The sequence below is a fragment of the Xyrauchen texanus genome, chromosome 23, assembly GCF_025860055.1.
Source record: "Xyrauchen texanus isolate HMW12.3.18 chromosome 23, RBS_HiC_50CHRs, whole genome shotgun sequence".
Taxonomy (NCBI): Eukaryota; Metazoa; Chordata; class Actinopteri; order Cypriniformes; family Catostomidae; genus Xyrauchen; species Xyrauchen texanus.
Window position 1 is genome coordinate 2836940 of NC_068298.1, and position 21895 is coordinate 2858834.

Sequence of the window (21895 nt, forward strand, 5' to 3'; positions counted from 1 at the left end):
ACCATATGTTATTTGAAGTGTCTTCAAGTTAATAATAGACCACAGGCTCTGTTGCATCCTAGTGTCCTTCCTAGTGGTGTATCTGTAACATAAGCAGTTTCCTTTGCATGTATGCATCCTATAGTACTGATTGCAATATCAGGCATTGACATATATTTGTCGCAATGCTTGTCAGAGACTAGCGTATATAAAGTGCCCGGTGTCGACTATTGAAGTGTAATTGCTTGTGTGCTTGCTAATTGTGTTTGTTTGAGTCTAGTACTCAAAACATAGTCTGCATACAGTAATATCACTGTATAATAGTGTCTGGAGCTCTAGGTCATTCAAAGTTGATGTCACAGGATGCTTTTGTCCATGCAGAATAGCAGGAATCTAGTCTGATAAGGGGCAATGCATATCTAGTACCACCACTCCATCCTCTGTGTCATCAGAATGTTGTGTGTGAAAAGCTATTAAATGAAAAGGGAAAGAGATTATGGTTAAATTATTACTCATTTCAAGCCCATATTCTATTCTAAATATCACTAACCACTAAATGCATCCATATCAAGCCCCTTGCAGATTCTCACACTTCAGCAACAGCTGAAGCAGAGCCCCTTTTTACTGATTGAACTCTACTTCCAGGTCAAAGAGCTGTCACTCAAACTCAACGGCCAATGAGAACTCCCATGTTAGCCCCGCCCACACGGTTTGTGCCAGAACGGCGAATGAATACCCAAGGAACATAAATGAAAAATTTGGAAGCGTGACTGAAAACACTGATTAAAATGATATGCCTTTTATAATGCTTCACGCAAACAGTTTAGACAGCATGAAAAAAAAAAACTTTTTAAAGTTGGTCACATGTGGCTGCTTTCTTCCAGAAAGGCAGAGGGGCTAACTGAGCATGTGCAGTACTCCTAGCTCATTCCTGATTGGTGGGATGAGCCGTGTTGCAACCGTCCCCTCTCTCCCTGTGTTTTATCTATGGGGTACATACTCATTATTAAAGGATACATCTTTACTGTCATCTGATGGAGTTTTGGTTTGGCAATTGGTTGGCAATTTAGAATGAACAGACATTTACATTTATGCATGTGGCAGATGCTTTTATCCAAAGCGACTTACAGGGACAATCCCCCCCGGAGCAACCTGGAGTTAAGTGCCTTGTTCAAGCACACAATGGTGGTGGCTGTGGGGCTCGAACCAGCAATCTTCTGATTACCAGTTATGTGCTTAGACCACTACACCACCACCACACAACCACCAGACACTGCATACCGGTTCCAGTTCTGGCTCCTGCTCGGTTGTATGCTGCACATTTTTGACATGCATAAAAAGGATTGCATATTATGCACATCATGCATCCAATATATTGTGATTTGAAAGAGTGGGATGGTTGCACACTATTCTTAACATAGCCTAAGCTGATTGTGTTCTGGCACAGTTTTAGCGCTGCAGTCTGTGATTGCTGGAGTGCTATAAAGCCCACGAGGAATCTCTTTTAGTCCGAAGGCAAAGCTGTGCGCTGGACGTGGGCGTACTCATGGTTATGAACGCTGTTATTAGAAGTCTGTGCAGCTGCAGCTTGACTTACGGTCCAGACATTTATTGTTGGATTTTGATTTGCACATGATAACATTTTTAAATCCCAGCTTAAATCAGAGCAGAGGATACTGTAGGGCCAGTACTGTCTATCTGATGGCATACATTTCTAGCCATATTTATAGACCGCCTCTGGGGTCCTCGTCTGTTTGGTCACATCTCCCGTGTGGCCACTGCGGCCCCTGCTTGGTATTCTGAGTAGCATTTAGTCACGTGAGAAATCAATTCATTTGCAATTCAGCACTTTACGAGAGCTCTTGCTTCTACTGAAAATATGCATATGCACACAGAGTGCCTACATTGGCAGCATTTTAAGGCATCATAGGCCTCATAGGCTGTTCCAAATGATGCCTTGTTTGAGCCAAGTTTTAAGGCAGTACCACAGATCTGCTGTACTGTAATGTGATTCATCCAAGAGATCCAAGAAACAAGAAAGACAAAGAATACTCATTGTGTTAATGATATATTTAGATCAACTCAATAGAGGATGATAGAGAGAGAGAGAGAGATAGTGACTTGACGTAGAGGCATGGAGGAGGAAGAGAAATGACTCATCCTACTAGTGTTTGTCATGCGTGTGCGTGCGTGCGTGCGTGTGTGTGAGTTTGTTTTAAGAGCAGGTTCGTATGTGAGGCAGCAGCCATTTCTTTAGGCTTCAAAGAACAATCTCCTCCAAAAGCAGCTCTGATTCACCATGTAATGTGATTTGTGAGGGTGAGCCATATGTAAATGTTTCTTACTGGCCATTAAATAAAAAAATATAATCTGCATTATTTAATTAAAGAAATACAGGATATATATTCCTGTTTAGCTGTTGACATGGCAGCAGTCACAGAAACACTGACATTTTGCTTGATTTTGCTCCTTAAATGTTCATTTTGGGGGTTAAACAACAGAGATGTGTTGCTGCTGGAGTAAAGTTCAGACCCTCAATTTGCAATTTTAAATGATTTATTATAATGTAGTTCCTAATAAAGTAATCCAACAATTGGTGAGTTACTCCATTTCTATTCGACTACTTTCTGAAGCCAGCAGGGACGTATTATGACTGGGGCCAATTATCTCCAAGGGCCCCCCTCCAGCAGGGGGGATCGCCAAACTAGATTGCCAGGGCACCCTCTGGCAGTCAAGGGCCCCTGGGCACCGGTCAGTAATCCGTCCCTGGAAGCTATTTTGAACTTTTATTTTAATGCTTGTTAATTGTACATTTTCTATGGCAGCATATTTTGGTATGGCAGTGCTGCTTGTGTCGTCATCTAGCTGACCAGACTGATCTCACAGTGAAATCGGAAACAGTAGGTTGACTTTCCTTTAGCTGAAATCAATCTGTGCTTACTGAAATGTGAAACACTGCCCCCAGTGGCCAAAGCGGTAAGTGTTATTGGGCTTATGGGCACGTTTGAGCTCCATTTTCTGGGTGTAATATCCACGTAGGGGGGCCAAATTTAAGTTGTATACTGTACACCATGACCCAAACCCTGTACTTAAACCTTGCCATCAGTGGAGTATAACTGTAATGTTAGAAGGAAAAATGCAACCTTAGAATCGCATGCATCACTGATCCAAATCTGGGTCTCCCACACTTTTGACGCAGCATGCATTCAGTCACGCCACATGGCAATGTAAACATGCTGGAGCCGGTGCAAAAATGTCTGCAAGGAGATGGCGCTTGACTGAGTCGGCATAATGTGGCCGATCCTAGGGTACCTGAACTCTGTCTTCCCGTGTGAACATGTTAAGCAAAACTGCATGTTAGTGTGTGTTTTGAGTGGCAAAGACAGTGAGTCACACTTGCATGCCAAACTCAGGCCCATGTGCACATACAGCATGTGTGTGTGTGTGTGTGTGTGTGTCATTTGACCCGTGGAGTCATCAGGACAGTGTGTCATCCATGTGTCTGCACACATGTGTCATCGGATGCATCTCACGCATATGTGTGTGTGTGTGTAGCAGAACAGGACTAGTGTTTTGAGTTGTCTGTATAATGGCGAAGGGGAGCTACTGACTATGTTGTACCTCATACACCTCTAACAGTGCGGCTCTTCCAGTGAGGTTTGTCCTTTTTGGGGCCTTCAAAGAACAGATGCGGAAGCTTTTAATGTCGCTGTGAATGCAACAGCGTGTTTGAGTCCGAACAGCATTCACATATTCCTCCCATATGAAAACACACACACAAGTTTGCTTCAAATGTAGGGCAGCATGATGTGAATAATTTAATCTGTTCACTGACTGCAGCTTAAATATTGCCGACCCCCACTCTCCCTCTTTTTGTGTGGATAACTTTACAAGCTGCAGGCATCTCTTTATTCATTTAGTAAAATGTCTTTATTTAGTATTATTTTTGTTGTTGTTGTTTTAATTTATTTTTTCATAAAAAACGTTTTGCTGTTCATAAATAAGTGGCTTTAAATACATATTCACGAGTCTTACGAGATTATTATGCGATTTTGTAGCTGTTTTTATTTTAAGAACCGTCTGATCTCAGGAAGATCAAGCGATTGTGGTGACATTTATGCAAAATGACATTATAAGGTTCATTACACGTATTGGAGCAGTTTTATGCTATAAATCAATAAAACCGACCTCACTACCCTAAACCTAACCGATAGTGTCAGAAAAAGCAAAAGTCTGATGAAGACCATAATTCCTGATGCAACAATGTCATTTTGTGGCACTAAAATGACACTTTCAGCTCAAATTTTAGTTTTGCATCGCAAGTGAAATGCTCTAAGTTGATAGGAGTGAAAATAAGTGTTTATGAACTGATAATCTGCCATTTCGCTCATGATTAGTGTGAAAGTGAATGAGTCATTGTTTCATGGTTTCATTTCACCAGGAAACCGGAAACCGGATCAGCAGGAAACCGATGGAGTGTGTACTCCGGGTAGGGAAGGAGGTATTTCCCCGAGTGAAGCAGTTCAAGTACCTCGGGGTCTTGTTCACAAGTGAGGGGACAATGGAGCAGGAGGTTGGCCAGAGAATCGGGGCAGCGGGGGTGGTATTGCACTCGCTCTATCGCACCGTTGTCACGAAAAGAGAGCTGAGCCGGAAGGCAAAGCTCTCAATCTACCGGTCAATTTTCATTCCTACCCTCACCTATGGTCATGAAGGCTGGGTCATGACCGAAAGAACTAGGCCGCGAGTACAAGCGGCCAAAATGGGTTTCCTCAGAAGTGTGGCGGGCTTCTCCCTTAGAGATAGGGTGAGGAGCTCAGTCATCCGTGAGGAGCTCGGAGTAGAGCCGCTGCTCCTTTGCATTGAAAGGGGTCAGTTGAGGTGGTTTGGGCATCTGGTAAGGATGCCCCCCGGCCGCCTCCCTAGGGAGGTGTTTCGGGCACGTCCAGCTGGGAGGAGGCCTCGGGGAAGACCAAGGATTAGGTGGAGAGATTACATCTCCACACTGGCCTGGGAACGCCTCGGGGTCCCCCAGTCAGAGCTGGTTAATGTGGCTCGGGATAGGGAAGTTTGAGGCCTCCTGCTGGAGCAGCTGCCCCCGCGACCCGACTTCAAGATAAGCGGTTGAAGATGGATGGATGGATGGATGGATGGACATGAATGTGTAAATACTTAAATTATGTAAATACAAAAATACTTTTTAACATGTTTAATGTGCATTTTTCCGGCGAGAAATCTGTGGGAAGGATTACCACAGTCTTGACTGCTGGAGCCATCATCAAATTAGCCATAATATTTAATAAATTAAAATACTAGGCTTGGATAATGTGTAGAATTTAGTAAATGACTGACGTTTGTATTCTGTGGATTTCTGTCCATATGGGCCTCGTTTGATGCTGTATTCAATCATTACGCCACATTGATTTGCTGGTCGTGTTTCTAGTTTGAGAATGATGTCATTTGAGGTGCAGGTGCAAAGAATTAACATGGGTTTTGCGTGTGTCTGCTGCTCTCTAGACGTGTGTGTGTCTGTGTTCATTCCTGAGTGATTGTTCTGCAGTTGCTCCCTCTCAATGAGAGCTCGTGTGTGTGTGTGTGTGTGTGTGTGTGTGTGTGTGTGTGTCAGCTGTATATTCAGATTAGCTCAGGTTCTGAATCATGTTGTCACATCTGAATTTGTCCTTTATGTTGGTTCTAATCCTTTTGCTCTAACTGCTAACTAACGGTTGATTAATCGGTTATCAGCCTTTCCCACCACCTTAGTTATCGATATCGGCAAAATCCACAATTGATCGACCTCTAATAAAAACTATTCGTGAGTGTGTTTTGGATGTGACTTTTTATTTACAGCTGACTTGTTACCTAGTCTTTAAAACTGATAATTGTGAAGCCTGTCTCTAATAGATTGTGCAGAAGTATACTTTTATTATTTTTTTTTTACATGATTTGCAACACAAACTCTATGAAGACAGCACAGCTATGACAAATGAGTAGCGAGAGATTCTTTTAAGTTTTTAGAGAGTTTTTAAAAGCAGAAGGGTCCGTGACAAGTTCAAGCAAAGAAGCGGGGTCTGGGTATCTCGGCGAGTATTGGCGCTGACTACCACACCTGGAATCCAGGGCGTGCTGAGTGACTCCAGTCAGGTCTCCTAAGCAACCAAATTGGCCCGGTTGCTAGGGAGGGTAGAGTCACATGGGGTAACCTCCTCGTGGTGGTGATTAGTGGTTCTCGCTCTCAATGGGGCGTGTGGTGAGTTGTGTGTGGATCGTGGAGAGTAGCATGAGCCTCCACATGCTGTGAGTCTCCGCGGTGTCATGCACAACGAGTCACGTGATAAGATGCGCGGATTGACGTCTCAGAAGCGGAGTCAACTGAGGCTTGTCCTCCACCACCCGGATTGAGGTGAGTAACCACGTCGCCATGAGGACCTAGTAAGAAGTGGGAATCGGGCATTCCAAATTGAGGAGAAATTGGAATACAAATATATATATATATATTAGTAAAGACGCAACACAGCGCTAAAAGCGTCCACGGAAAAAAAAACCTGCGTTATTGGCTTTACTTGTGTCTGGAACAGTACTTTAAACAGTACTGTGACATTACCCTAAATTAACTCATTTTAAAATGACATTGCATGTAGTATAAATGCCAGCTTCATTTGCCTTGGGTGCTTCAGTTCAGGGTCAGTTTTATCAGTGAGTTTGATGATCCGTGACCTTTAGTGAACATAAACAGTGCTATTGCTCTGGTGTGCACTTATAGGTCCCTTCGAAAATAGGTGTTATATGCTCAGATGTGTTTAGATGTGGGCCTAAATTCAATAAACATACATGTAGCATGGAACGGATTGCATTGCTTGAATTTTGCTCTTGTGAAACGGTCACATGAAACTATGTTGGGAGTGCATGTGAAATGAGGAATCAGAAATGCATTTAATTCATCCTGTCACATTAAATAATGCAAACTTGCATGACAAACAGTTTTAGAACTTGAGCTGTCATTAGGGAAAGGGAAAGTCAGACGTGACCATCCGCCCTTCAGAATCTGTGTTTGTCAGTGCCGTGACTCTTAATATCTTCATAATCGTTTGAAGAGAGCCTCTCATTTTGGCTTTGTCTGATTCATGCATTGTGTAGCTCAGGTGTTAATGTGGTCTATATCGCTTGCCGTAGTCCCTGTGGTGTTGATGTGTGCTGTGGTGTTGGATTAGGACTGTCAGCATAACTGGGGAGATGATAATCCAACTACATGCTTTCTAATGGGATTATTGAGGAAAGTCATCAGCTTTAAAACTGTCTAGAGTGGAAGAGAACTTTGCAGCGCATGCAACGGACCTGCCACACACACACACACACACACACACACACATACATACTAAACCCCCCCCCCCCCCACACACACACACACAGACTCTCACACCCACACAGACTTGCACACACACTCTCTCTCTCTCTCTCACACACTCACACACAGTTACACACACACACGCAGTTACACACTCTCACACCCACACAGACACTCTCTCTCTCTCACACACACACACACACACACACTCGCACACAGTTACACACACACACAGACTCGCACACTCTGTCACACATAAACTCTCTCTCTCTCTCTCTCTCTCACACACACACACACAGTCTCTCTATCTCTCACACACACAGTTACACACAGACTCTCTCTCTCACACACACACACACACACACACACACACACACACACACACACACACACAGAGTTACACACAGACTCTCTCTCACACACACACTCACACACAGTTACACACACACACAGACTCGCACACTCTGTCACACATAAACTCTCTCTCTCTCTCTCTCTCACTCACACACACACAGTCTCTCTCTCTTACACACACACACACACACACACACACACACACACACACACAGTTACACACAGACTCTTTCTCACACACACACACACACGCACACACACAGAGTTACACACAGACACACACACACACACATTTTTGTGGAGCCACTAAAAACTTTAACAATTAATACTCGTTTATTCTCTCCTTTCATCCACTCACTCTGTTCCCACGCATTTGTGCTGCCAAATTTGGTTCTCACACACTTTTTCTTGTTTAATTTTCTCTCTCCTCCTCTTAATCCGTGTTTAATTTTCTCTCATCGTCCTTTCACTCATCGCCTCACTAACCCCATTCTTCCATGCTGCTGTTCTTTTCATTATTCTCCTTCTCCAGTCTTTACTGTGCTGCATTATCAATACTTTCCTTGCTCTTTCTTCTACCCTTTTAATCTTTCCCACCCATCCATTTACCACAACATTAGGAATGGTTTCTATATTAACACCAGATTGCTGTAATATCACCATGGGTAATTGCATTAAATGGTAAATGGTCTGCACATATATAGTGCTTTTTTGACTCATTCACCCATTCACACACCAATGATGGTAGAGCTGCATGTAAGGCTCTAGCCTGCCATTGGGAGCATCTTGGGGTTCAGTGTCTTGCCCAAGGACACTTCGGCATGTGGAGTCATGTGGGCTGGGAATCAAACCGCCAACCCTGCGATTAGTGGTCGACCCGCTCTACCACCTGAGCCACAGTCTGGCTTCTGTTAATACTGGTTAATACTGGCTTCTGCTAAAAAAAACAGTGTTACTACAATATTACTATAATAAAACCATGGTTCATTTGACCTGGATCAAACCTTTCTCAACTCCTCGACCACCACCGTGACCAAATCAACCTTTTATATATTGATTTTTATTTATCAATATAGGAGAAGCAGAATAGAAGCCTTTAATTTGGTCACACATTATACATACATTTTTGCATATATACGGTGTAATTTATTTGTTTTCACATATACCTGCTAAGGCGGGCTGGAGCTTGAACCCCCGACCCTTTGGTCAGTAACCCAGAGCCTCAACAACTGAGCAACCACTGCCCCAAAGTGGGACAAAAGGGTCAAACTGAACCCGGGTCATGTATGTGCAGGTACTATTTACACCTAGTGCATAAAGTCACTCAGTTTTCAATCTTTAAACATTTTGCCACTCCAGGTCTTTGGGGGTGTCATCTAAACCTTTATATGAGCTGATGAAGCTGTTTTGATTATTCAACACTGAAGTTGACATTTACATCAACATGAAGTTAATATATTGTGAAATCGTGTGTTTTGGTGCAGTAATTTAAACTCAGGAGGTAGTTGGTTAGATGTCCACAAGAAGTAAACTATGATCAAGGCTTCAAGCTCGGGTTACTCCAGCGGTACTGTATTACCCCTGTAATGGGTTAGTTTTTTTTTAATCAATTTCCATCTTTTAAACTTGGATTTCTAAACGTTTGTGTTACTGTAATGGGAGCCAGCTGGTAGATAGCTGTTCAGTGTGTAAACCTCACTCCCCTGGCCTCAAGAGGCGCACTAGCGACTGATGCTAGGGGCTGTAGCCTTTAGCCGCCTTGTTAGCACGCCCGCCTCTCATGCCAGAGACTCCGGCTCAGAGCAGGTTGAGTAGGAACAGTTATAGTGGTGCCGTGACCCGGATGGGAGTGAGGTTTAGAGGGGTGAGTGTTACTGTAGCCAGTTGGTAGATAGCTGTGCAGTGTGTAAACTTCATTCCCCTGGCCTCAAGAGGCACATTAGCAAGAGATGCTTAACTAGCACTTAACCAACCTTATGTTATAGGGTTATAGGGTATATTTCATTTATATATTGCTCTGGTTGTAATATCCTCATTTGTGCTTTGGATAAAAGTGTCTGCTAAATGTAAAAAATGACAAAAATTGAAAATGCTGTCCTTCAGCGAGACTTTACATTCCTCAGATCTGACCTCACATCTGTATGTGTGTGTTGTAAATTCAAGATGCAGAATTTGTGGAATGTAAATTGATTTACCGGATGAGAAACACTAACAACCTCTCTCTCTTTTCTCTCCCTCTCTTCCCACTTGACCTGCATTTTCTGTGTCCCAGAGCACACTCAAGGTAAGACTATGCAAATAAAAACATTTATCTATAAAGATAGCAAAAGTGTTTTAAAAAAAGGTTTTCACCCAAAACACCTTAGATGAGAATGTGGAACTCTTAGTAATGCAGGAGACCAAGTGAAATGATTAAGTTTTGATGATGAGAGTGAAAGATGATGTTCAGGAAGTGTGTGAGAGAGAGAGAGAGAGAGAGAGAGGGAGAGAGGGAGAGGTACAGTACTTTTGGAACATTGGGTTCTTTTCTGTCCTCTTGAAATGTCCCATAAGCGTTCTTGCTGATGTCATTCTGCAGTAACCCAACCCATACACTCATGCGGCTCTGCCCAATCTATCCGCACATACTCACACGGATGCACATATAACACACACATTACCCCTACAAACTTCCCAGCAAAATTCACAACAATAACTCCACACAACAATCCGTCTGTAGTCTCACACACTTGCCTAAATAAGGAAATACCATATTCAAGTTTTCTTATTTAAAGCACATTATAATTACCGGCACTATAGATGCACCCTAACTCACACCCTAACTCTACCCCTGAATGCTTTTATGTAAACTGTATATATGTATGTGTGTGCGTGTGCGTATATGTGTGCGTGCGAGTGCCCTTGAGTGAGTGCGTGCGTGTGCGTGTGTTTGTGCGTGTTATAAATATGTCTTTATTAATCACCTTTCCAAATGTGCACTTCCCTAAATGTCTCTAAAGAGAGGTTTTGCCATATTTAGCTTGATTCTAGGGACAAATTACTCTCTTCTGCCCCAAAGGAATAGCATAAACAAACAAGCATACAGGCACACAGAAGATATACAAATTAAATGACATTGTGTATAAATTATGAATAATTTGGTCGCATGCTGAAGGGAGCTGGTGGATTATTTCTTTTGTGTGAGTTTTGCAAGTTAATGGATTAAAGAGAGAAGAGGGGTGAAATAGATTTCACAACAGCAGTTCACTAGTTTACTGCGTGCGTGCGTGTGTGCGTGTGTGTGTGTGTGTGTGTGTGTGTGTGTGTGTGTTTAATTGGCTATATAAAACCTATAATTTGCAGTTGCAGTGATACTGTTTATACAGCTAGTGTTTGGGATATATAGCAAGACGTAGGGTTAGCCTGCAGTGAAAATAATGACTTTTATACAAAAACATTAGAAATCTAAATGTGTGTGTGTGTGCGCATGTGAGGAAATGGAGTGTGGATTGTGAAGTCATTCTTAAATCCTGAATCAATGCACAAGGTAACACAATACTGTCAGCTACACACACTACATTACTGTACAATATACATTAAAGCGTGTGTGTGTGTGTGTGTGTGTGTGTGTGTGTGTGTGTGTGTGTGTGTGTGTGTGTGTGTGTGTGTGTGTGTGTGTGTGCGTGCGTGCGCGTGTGTGTGCGTGTGTGTGCGTGCGTGTGCGTGCGTGTGTGTGCGTGTGTGTGTGAGAGAGAGAGAGAGAGAGAGAGAGTGAGTGAGTGTTATCGGATCTGTCTGCTATGGCTGAATGGATTGTCTCATCTCTTAACATCATGAGAGCCGCATTTTCATTTCCTCTAACATGACTTGTGAGAGAGAAGGTGTGTGTGTGTGAGAGAGAGAGAAGGTGTGTGTGTGTGAGCTCCTTGGTTTCTTTGTTTCACATCTTACTTGAGAACAATATCTCCGCCTGGTGGTTGGTAATCATTGTATTATTTATTTGTTTGTCTTTTTGGTGTGTTTTATGTATAATTGTGTGTGGACAAGAGCTGCTGTACACAAAACATAGCCACCAGTTTTACACTTTGTCAGTCAGTGTTTGTCAATAAGTGATTCATCATACTATTTCAGTGTGTTGGTGTGAATCAATTGATTTGTTTTAGTAAGCGATGACCCATTTAAAGCTGTGTGTGTGTGTGAGTGATTTAGGGGTCAACTGTAGTTGTGAAAATCCTCTGGTTGTTGCTGGTATCTCTGAGGGGGTGGCTCATATATCTGTGAACTGAACGGGCTGAAATGTCAATCAATACTCATTAGATGATTGTTCTCCTGAGAGTCTGATTCAGTCATCCTTCACACCTGCACGGCAACACCTGGGCCAATCATATAGCCAGAAGTGTCTAAGAGAGGTGTGCTAAGCCAATCTGATAATATAATACTTGTTGTGTGTGTCAGGAGCCAATCAGAGCTCTTGGTCTGTGAATCGCTCTGCAGAGGCTTTTTCATCACAAGCTGCTTTAGTCTTATTACTTAAAAACCCTATTTATGAGATTTAAATGGATTTTAATTCTCTCATTCATGTAATAACTTTTCATTCTGTGCAAACACACACACACATATATATGTTGGTGCAGCTATCATTGTGAGAACTCTCCATAGTCATAATGGTTGTTATACTGTACAAATATAGATTCGATTCCCTAAACCTAAACCTTATTATGGGGACACTAGACATTTATAGCATAATATCCTTGTTATTACCAGTTTATAACCTAAAACATTGTCCTCGTAAACCACTTAAACCTGCCCACACACACACACATACACACACATATACCTATACACTCAATCACACACATATACATACACACACATTTATACATACACGTATATATACACACACACACAAACATATATATACACTCTCTCACACACACACACACACACACACACACACACACACATATATATATATATATAAACGCACAGACACACACATGCATATATATACTGTATATATACACTCTCTCACACACAAACACACATATACCTATACACTCAATCACACACATATACACACATATACACGCATATACATACACACACACACTTATACATACACGTGTGTATATATATATATATACACTCTCACTCACTCACACTCACTCATACTGTCTAATCTAATGTCTAGTCTCATGGTGGTTTCGACTCTGGTTTGTTGAACCGTGTCCTGCCAGAATGCTTTGGGATTTTGGGAAAGTGAATTAGAGATGATTGAATTGTACGTGCAGCTGCCAGACGGCACCTCACTGATCCAAATGAGAGTTTGAGAAACAGACTTCAGCGGAGTGTCCTGGGCAGACTGCTGGAACATCCATGTGCTCTTTCTGAGCGGTTTATGTTTTCTGTGGTGTGCCACTCTTCATTTCCACGAGGATTAGTATTTGAACATGGATGAAAGTACGTTCAGGCCCTATATATATATATATATCAGTGCAGTTCAAGTCGTGTGTGTTTGCCCTGGTTTCTATCGTTCTGATTGGTAGTCACGTCCCTGTCCCATTTCCGTCAGAGCAACCCTGTGAAGGGATCTGAGCACAGATTTGGAAATAAATGATTAAACACTAGTTGGATTATAATTCCTTTAGAGACATCTTTCTCAAGATGTCATGGTTGTGAGTGCGCGTGTGATCTGCTCACTTAATATTAACACATGGTGGAATTTTCTTTTGATTAAAAATAGATTTAAAAAAACACACACACACACACACACACACACACACACACATACATGCACACTCTCACATACACACTTTCACACACACACACACACACACACACACACACTCACTCACTCACTCACACAAACACACTCACTCACACAAACACACTCACTCACACACATTCACTTACAAACACACATTCACTCACACACACACACACACACACACACACATTCACTCACACACACACACACTCACACATTCAAACACACTTTCTCTCACACACACACACACATTCACTCACACACGCATTCACTCTCACACACACACATTCAAACACACATACACTCACTCACACATTCAAACACACATTCTCTCTCACACACACATTCACTCACTCACACACACATTCACTCACTCACTCACACATTCATTAACACACACTCACTCTCACACACACACGCATTCACACACACACACATTCACTCACTCACACAATCACTCACACACACTCACACATACACTCACACACACACATTCACTCACTCACACATTCACTCACTCACACACGCATTCACTCACACACACACACACACACACATTCACTCACTCACACATTCATTAACACTCGCATTCACACACACACACATTCACTCACTCACTCACACATTCACTCACACACACTCACACATACACTCACACACACACTCACACATTCACTCACTCACACATTCAAACACACATTCACTCACTCACACACACTCGCCCATTCACACACACACACACACACACACACACACGCACGCTCACTCCCACACAAACACACACTCACTCTCTCACACATTCACTCACTCACACACACGCACACTCACTCTCTCACAAACACACACTCACACACGTACACTCTCACAAACACTTACACTCTCTCTCTCACACACACGCACACACACGCACGCGCACACACACTCATACACACTCCTGTCCTGTGGAGCGATTAGTTTACATATGGTTGTGTGTGTGTGTGTGTGTGTGTGTGTGTGTGTGTGTGTGTTCTGTAGAAGCAGAGCGATACACAAGAACACAGATGTAGTTTTGGAGATGCATTAAAGGTGTTCCTTTTATACGAATGGAAAATGCATTTACAGTTATTTTGTTCCAATGGATATACATGTGCAGTTTTGAGCAATAACAGTGGAAATGTTCAATAGCGTATTTTAGTCAAGACTCCAAGCATTTGTCTGTACACTGGCATCACCTGTTTCTGTACTGTGTGTTTTTATATCACGTATACAACATCAGGTGTAATACTGTAAACTGTTGAGTGCACTGTAGGGTGTGTTGGCAGCGTTTGTTGGATGGCAGTATTTGTGGGGGAGGTGACTGATATCAGCAGGACTGTCTCTCTCTGCTGCTGGAGAAACACATCATTGCATGAGCTGACCTGCTGTTCAGAATCTCTCTCTCTGTGTGTGTGTGTGTGTGTGTGTGTGTGTGTGTGTGTGTGAGAGAGAGAGAGAGAGACTCATTACAATACTTAATTTTCCTGTCATGTTAATGGTTCCCTCTTAATATTAATATTCTAGTGATGAAACATACACTTTGATTTATAGTTTGTGAGATGGATTGTGCTTAGAATGGTCTCACTATGTATTTAAGCAGAATGGGGGCTCGGATAAAGGCTGCTCCTGCTGTAAAGCGGTTTCCGTGGCAACAGGCATCCTCTGCAGAGTGGGTCCTTCTGCTGCCTGACAACATCTCTCCTCCCCCCAAATCTCTTTCTCACACACGATTCTCTCTTTCTCAAGCACATAGACTTGATATAATATAATGCACATAAATGTTTTTGTTTTTCTCACTATCCTGTAAATATTATATTATAATAAATGTGCTGGTTTACACACTCATCTCCTTTACACATTAGCAGATATAGACATAAATGACCCTCCCTCATGCATATATCTTTATGCAGCCCCACCCTTGATGATATCACACGCTATCCAACCGCCCCCTCTGGTGTTCACAACACTTTCATGCATCCTCTGGCATATACAGACATTTTTGTGTCCTACACACACACACACAAACACACAAAAGGTCAAATCATGCTTCTAGTTACTAAATATGCCACAGTAGAAAGATATTCTGTATATGCTTTTAATAATAGCACACATGCACAATCAAGTGTCTCAGTTTGAAATGCAAGTGTGAAATAATTCATTGCTTTGTGTATTATTATTGACTGCATGAGGAATGTGGGTGTTTCTTCAACTTTAGACACGTTTCTGTGAAGTCTTATTTCAATGTTTCACACTCACTAGTTTATTTACTATTAATGTCCAACAGTGTATTTAGATGCATCACTAGAGATTTACGCCATTTTGTCATTATTTTAAAGTCATTTTTAATGTGACCTTCATAACCCTATATATATATATATATATATATTTTAGATATACTGTAAACTTTTCCTGAAGTTGAAAAAAAAAAAACACCCATATATAAATGTTAAAAACATTTGCTATCGGACTGCGGCCTAGTCTGAGGTGCCTTCATGTTGCTGATTTGTATTTGCAGATTATGATTATTAACATTTGAAATCATTTTAAGGGAATGGAAATAGGACAGAGGAGACTGCGAGCAGAAGCTAATCCCTGGATTACACAGACCCTGAATAACGTAAGAAGCATTTATATTTCTCACTCACATGCACGCATGCACACACACACACACACACACACACACACACACACACACACACAGAGGTTTGTTTCACTGTATAAGTGAGGACATCTCAAAGACATCCATTGATTTCATAGCAGGTGAATAATATTTTCAATCCCCAAACCTCACAGAAACCTGTGCACATCAGTCGAGTTAAAGCTAAACAAGATTTGACTGATTTATGAGCCTTTATTTTTACTAGTGAGGACCACCTAAAATGTCCTTACTTATAGGTTTTCTACCAGTTCCACTATATTAGCGAGGACATTTAAAAACAAAAATGGCACTCACAAGTATATCCAAACCTGCACAGACACACACACTCGCACGCACACTCACGCACTCGCACAGACGCACACGCACGCACGCACACTCACACAGACGCACTCACACAGACGCACTCACCCAGACGCACTCACACACTCACACAGACGCACGCGCACGCACGCACATGGACGCACTCGCGCGCACACACACACACACACGCACACACGCACACACACAGACGAACTCACACACACAGACGCACTCGCACTCACACGGACACGCGCACGGACGCACTCGCACTCACACGGACACGCGCACGCACGCGCTCTCACGCACAAAGACGCACACACAGACTCGCGCACACACACACACGCGCTGACACAGACAGACACGCATACACAGACTCACACACAAACACACACAGTGTTGGTGTATCTTCAGGAAACATGCAGTGAAATATTTAATTTGGATGTCCGCATCAATGTCAGGTTAAACAGATAAATGGACGTGTCCCACTTTTATACACACTCTCTCTCTCTCTCTCTCTCTCTCTCTCACACACACACACACACACTGAGTTTTATTGGCTCATTAATGTAGAGTCAGTGACTGAAATGAGATGAGATTATTTGCATGTCGAGACATGATTCCACTAATATGAGTTTGGACAGTGTCTGTGAGCGTTTGCATGAGAAGAGGTAGAAAGTGCGCAAGACCAGAATAAACTCATGATGTTGAGAGTAAGAGTGGAGGAGCTCTTAAAGCTGTGTAGTGTAAACAAACATGCAGTAGTCTGGACTCTTTAATAGCTCCCATATAGTATTTCAATGTTTAAGTCACACTTATAGAGAATTATCAGTCTCTAAATGATACAACTAAAGATGTACTGTCAAAACTGACTCTTATACATCCACTAAAAACCACCAAGACAACAGTTGATTCAAAGTCTTTGAGCAAAAATAACTCATTCATTTGTCATTCAGTGATTTTACAAATGATGCTGATCTAAATATCACCATGGTGAAGTTATCTCGCTGGCTAACATAGATGAGATTCTGTAAAAACTGTGATAATGATTTGTGTGTCTTTTACAGCTGATTACAACTTTTTAGCTTTGTCATTTCCAGCTATTATTGCATTTTAAGTTTATTTTTATTTTGTAAGGAACGCTGAACATTTAATGAAACATGCATCTGTAACACAATACAATATGCAATGCAATACAATATATAACAGCATAAAGAACAAACCCCATAAAAAAGATAATGTAATTCACAGAAGAGCAATGTGCTCTACACTAATATTTAAAACCATCACAAAGGGGCGGCATGTTCCTCAGTGGTTGGCACTGTCGCCTCACAGCAAGAAGGTCCTGGGTTTGAGTCCCGGCTCAACATGGGCCTTTCTGTGTGGAGTTTGCATGTTCTCCAAGTGTTTGCATGGGGTTCCTCCGGGTGCCCCGTTTCCCCCACAAGTCCAAAAACATGCAGGTTAAGTGAAATGGAGACTCTAAAGTGCCCCGTGTGAGTGAGAGTCCCCCAGCCACTGGGGGTTGCGTCAGGAAGGGCATCCGGTGTCAAAATCAAATATATATGCGGGACACGCTAGGAAAGAGAGGTATTTAAAGCCATCACAAATTTTTTACCTTAATGGATATTTTAAGGAGAATTTACAACTTGAACTTGTTTATTTAAGTTGATAAAAGTGGATATTTTAACCTAAAAGCTTACAATAAACTACTGCAAGCCTGTTTTAGAGGCAAAAATCAAGTGGCCCATGTACTGTGACAATACCAATGTTCACCTTCACCAGTATTACCAGAATAAAATCTGGGATATGGTCGTTAGAGGGTCTTCATTGGATCTTCCTCACAATATTTAGCATTTCATAATTTGTGTTGTTGACTAAGGTAGAAGACATCCTAAGTTTTCAATAAAGGCATGATGAAAGGTTATATGGCTTTAAAATCATAAAGAAGAAGAAATAAATGTACAAAAGTGTCCCACTTTACCCATATTCACCCTTCATTTGTTTCCCCTGTAAACAATACAATGCTCATTACACTATAATAACAATAAATGGCAAAACACCATTTCATAAAGTTAATATAATGTACAAAATCTTAAACATGAGTTGACGGCTTCACATAATGATGCATATATAAAACAGCTGCCTTTGTGTTTGTGTTATGTATTTCTCTGGTTCAAATATATTGTGAAAGGTTTGACTTCAGCTCTGAAAAAGGTTGATTACTGATTTTAAAATTAGTTTTTGATATGGCTTTAACTGTGCTGCGCATGTCTGAACAGAGAATGCAACAAGACACTGTCAGTGAACATTGCACTGCAGTTCATATAGTGGCCACTATGTGTCACTCTTGTTCCATTAGTGCTGTCAAAGAAAGGGGTGTCTCCTCCTCTTCATGACCAGCCCCTCCTCTCTCTCTCTCTCTCCCTCTCTCTCTCTCTCTCTCTCGCTCTCTGTGTGTGCGCGTGCTTCTCTTACCCTCTCATTCATCTATATCTTGTTGTATTTAACATCTTCAATACTGGAGGTCGGCTTCATTTATCAAAAACCAATGGAATATCATGTGGGACTTTTTGTCATACATTTATAGCTTTGAGGTGTTTGGATAGATGCATTAATCGGTTCTTTGTGTGAGGAGTTACCGTCGCAATGGTTTTGTCCTGATGGCACAGAAGGAATGTTGGGCTGTTTTCTTCAGTCTCTGACCACCGCCTGAAACGGATCCTTTGATTGATTGGAATTGGCAGATCTATGATCAATTTGTATGATTATTTTAGCGTTATTCTGTGGAATTTAAGAGTAATCATGTTTGTATGCAAACGGGGGCATTTGATGTGCTTTTCCTTTGCGTTGGCGTGTCATATCTTGGGGACTGTAACGGGACAGATCTCATACAGTGTGTCGGAGGAGGTGAAACGGGGCACCCCAGTCGGTAATATAGCTAAAGATGTTAACCTTTCTGTAAAAGACCTGCACTCACGGGGCTTCCGTATCATGCCCGGCTCTAAAAAGCAGTATTTTGGTGTAAATACAGAGACTGGAGCTCTGCAGGTGAGCGAACGTATTGATCGAGAGGATCTTTGCGCAGGCGCACCTTCGTGCTCCGTTAATCTGGAAGCCGTGGTGAGCAATCCACTTCAGCTATACCGGGTAAGAATAAATATACTCGATATTAATGACAACTCTCCGGTGTTTGCAATGAGCTCTGTAGTCATTAATGTAAGTGAAAGCACAGCGCCCGGTGTGCGCTTTCCTCTGGAGAGCGCGCATGACGCCGATATTGGAGTGAATTCAGTCAAAACTTATAAGCTTACAACCAATGATTTCTTCACTTTAGATGTACAAACTCATAGTGATAAAACTGTCTCTGCTGAATTAGTACTTCAGAAGACTTTAGATAGAGAGAAAACCCCAAGGCTTGAATTCACAGTCACTGCTGTTGACGGCGGGACGCCCGCCCGGTCAGGAACCGTCATGATCGAGGTTAATGTGATGGATATCAATGACAACGCACCAGTGTTTAGTAAATCATTGTATAAAGTATCAATAGCCGAGCACGCGCCAGTTGGCACTACAGTAATACGATTGCAGGCTGGAGATCTAGATGAAGGGATGAATGGAGAGATAGTTTACTCTTTTATCAGTCGGACGCCTCCAAATATTCTGGAAAAGTTTGATATTGACGCGCAAAGTGGAGATGTAAAAATCAAAGGTGATATTGATTACGAGGAGAATAACGCATTTGAGATCAGAGTTCAAGCCACAGATAAAGGTCCAGTGACTATGTCGGGGCATACTAAGCTTTTGGTAGAAGTCCTAGATATTAATGACAACCCTCCAGATGTGACTGTTACCTCACTTCTTAGCCCGGTAGTGGAAAGCGCGGGGAAGGGCACGGTCATTGCGCTGATGACGGTGTCAGATCCAGACTCGGGTAAAAACGGAGCAGTGCGCGTTCGTCTTGCGGGGTCCAGTCCTTTTAAATTACAGTCGTCGTTTCAGAACTACTTTTCATTGGTTTTAGATGCCGGACTGGACCGGGAAAACGCAACAGAGTACAACATCACAGTCATTGCTGAAGACGAAGGGTCACCGTCCATGTCCAGAGCTAAAGTAATACACGTGGATGTCGCTGACGTGAATGACAACGCGCCTCGCTTCCCAAATCCTGTAGAGTATGCATACCTGCGCGAAAACAGCCAAGTAGGATCGATTATATCCACACTGGCGGCTTCTGATGCAGATATCATGGACAATGCGCGTGTAACATACTCATTACTGCAAAGTTCTGTCAACGGTTCCCCCATTAGTGCGCTCCTAAAAGTAAACGCACTGACGGGAGAGATCGAGAGCATGCAGTCTTTTAACTATGAGGAGATCAAAACGTTTCAGTTTAAAGTTCAGGCCACAGACTCTGGTGTTCCTCCTCTGAGCAGTAACGTGACTGTAAATGTGTTTATCCTGGATGAGAATGACAACAGTCCCGCGATTCTCGCGCCCTATTCCGAGCTCGGTTCCGTGAACACCGAGAACATTCCCTATTCTGCTGAGGCGGGCTACTTTGTGGCCAAGATCAGGGCTGTAGATGCAGACTCTGGTTACAATGCGCTGCTGTCTTACCACATCTCTGAACCCAAAGGAAACAATCTGTTCCGAATCGGAACCAGCAGCGGGGAGATCAGGACTAAGAGGAGAATGAGTGACAATGACCTGAAAACTCACCCGTTGGTCATTTCGGTTGGGGATAACGGAGAGCCCTCACTGTCCGCGACTGTGTCTGTTGATGTTGTGGTTGTTGAAAGCACAGGTGACGTCAAGACTCAGTTCAGACATGTGCCGATAAAGGAGGAGAGTTTCTCGGATTTAAATCTGTATTTGCTGATCGCCATTGTGTGTGTGTGCGTCATCTTTTTACTGAGTCTCATCAGTTTGATCGCTGTCAAATGTCACAGGACAGACGGCAGTTTGGGCAGGTACAGCACCCCAATGATCACCACACACCCTGACGGGAGCTGGTCTTACTCCAAATCTGCTCAGCAGTATGACGTGTGTTTTAGCTCGGACACACTGAAGAGTGACGTAGTGGTTTTCCTGCGTCATTTCCGCCTGCAGATGCGGAACTGATCAGTATTAATGGAGGAGACACTTTTACCAGAACACAAACACTCCCGAGTAAAGACAAGGTAAGACATGAATGCATTATCTCATTTCATTTATTCATATGGGGAAATACTGTTTTCTAGTGTTTCTTCTGGCTTGTTGTGCTCTAACTGATATAAAATATTATTTTATAGGCTACATTATCGTTTTAACAAGCCCATATTTTGCAACTTTGTTTAATTTGTTTTGCTGAAGTGTATTTTTTGTGAATCTCTTGCAATGTATGAAGATTGACTTTTGCGCTGGAGTCGAGCTGTCCGTGGTGCTGAACCACATAGTTGTCCTTAAATCTTTTAACATAAATCTTAATTTCGTCTTGCATATAAGCTCTTTAATTATT

The 21895-nt window shown here is 42.4% G+C and overlaps 1 protein-coding gene and 1 pseudogene across 1 annotated transcript; both read left to right on the forward strand.

Annotated features, from left to right (window-relative positions):
• LOC127663413 (protocadherin gamma-C3-like) overlaps positions 1 to 11404 on the forward strand; it is a 33198-nt pseudogene extending 21794 nt beyond the window's left edge.
• Positions 11405 to 19593: 8189 nt separating this feature from the next.
• Positions 19594 to 21519, forward strand: LOC127663235 (protocadherin alpha-2-like). The gene has a single exon (XM_052154764.1). It carries the CDS (start codon positions 19594 to 19596, stop codon positions 21517 to 21519), a length of 1926 nt encoding a protein of 641 aa, XP_052010724.1.
• The last annotated feature ends 376 nt before the right edge of the window (positions 21520 to 21895 follow it).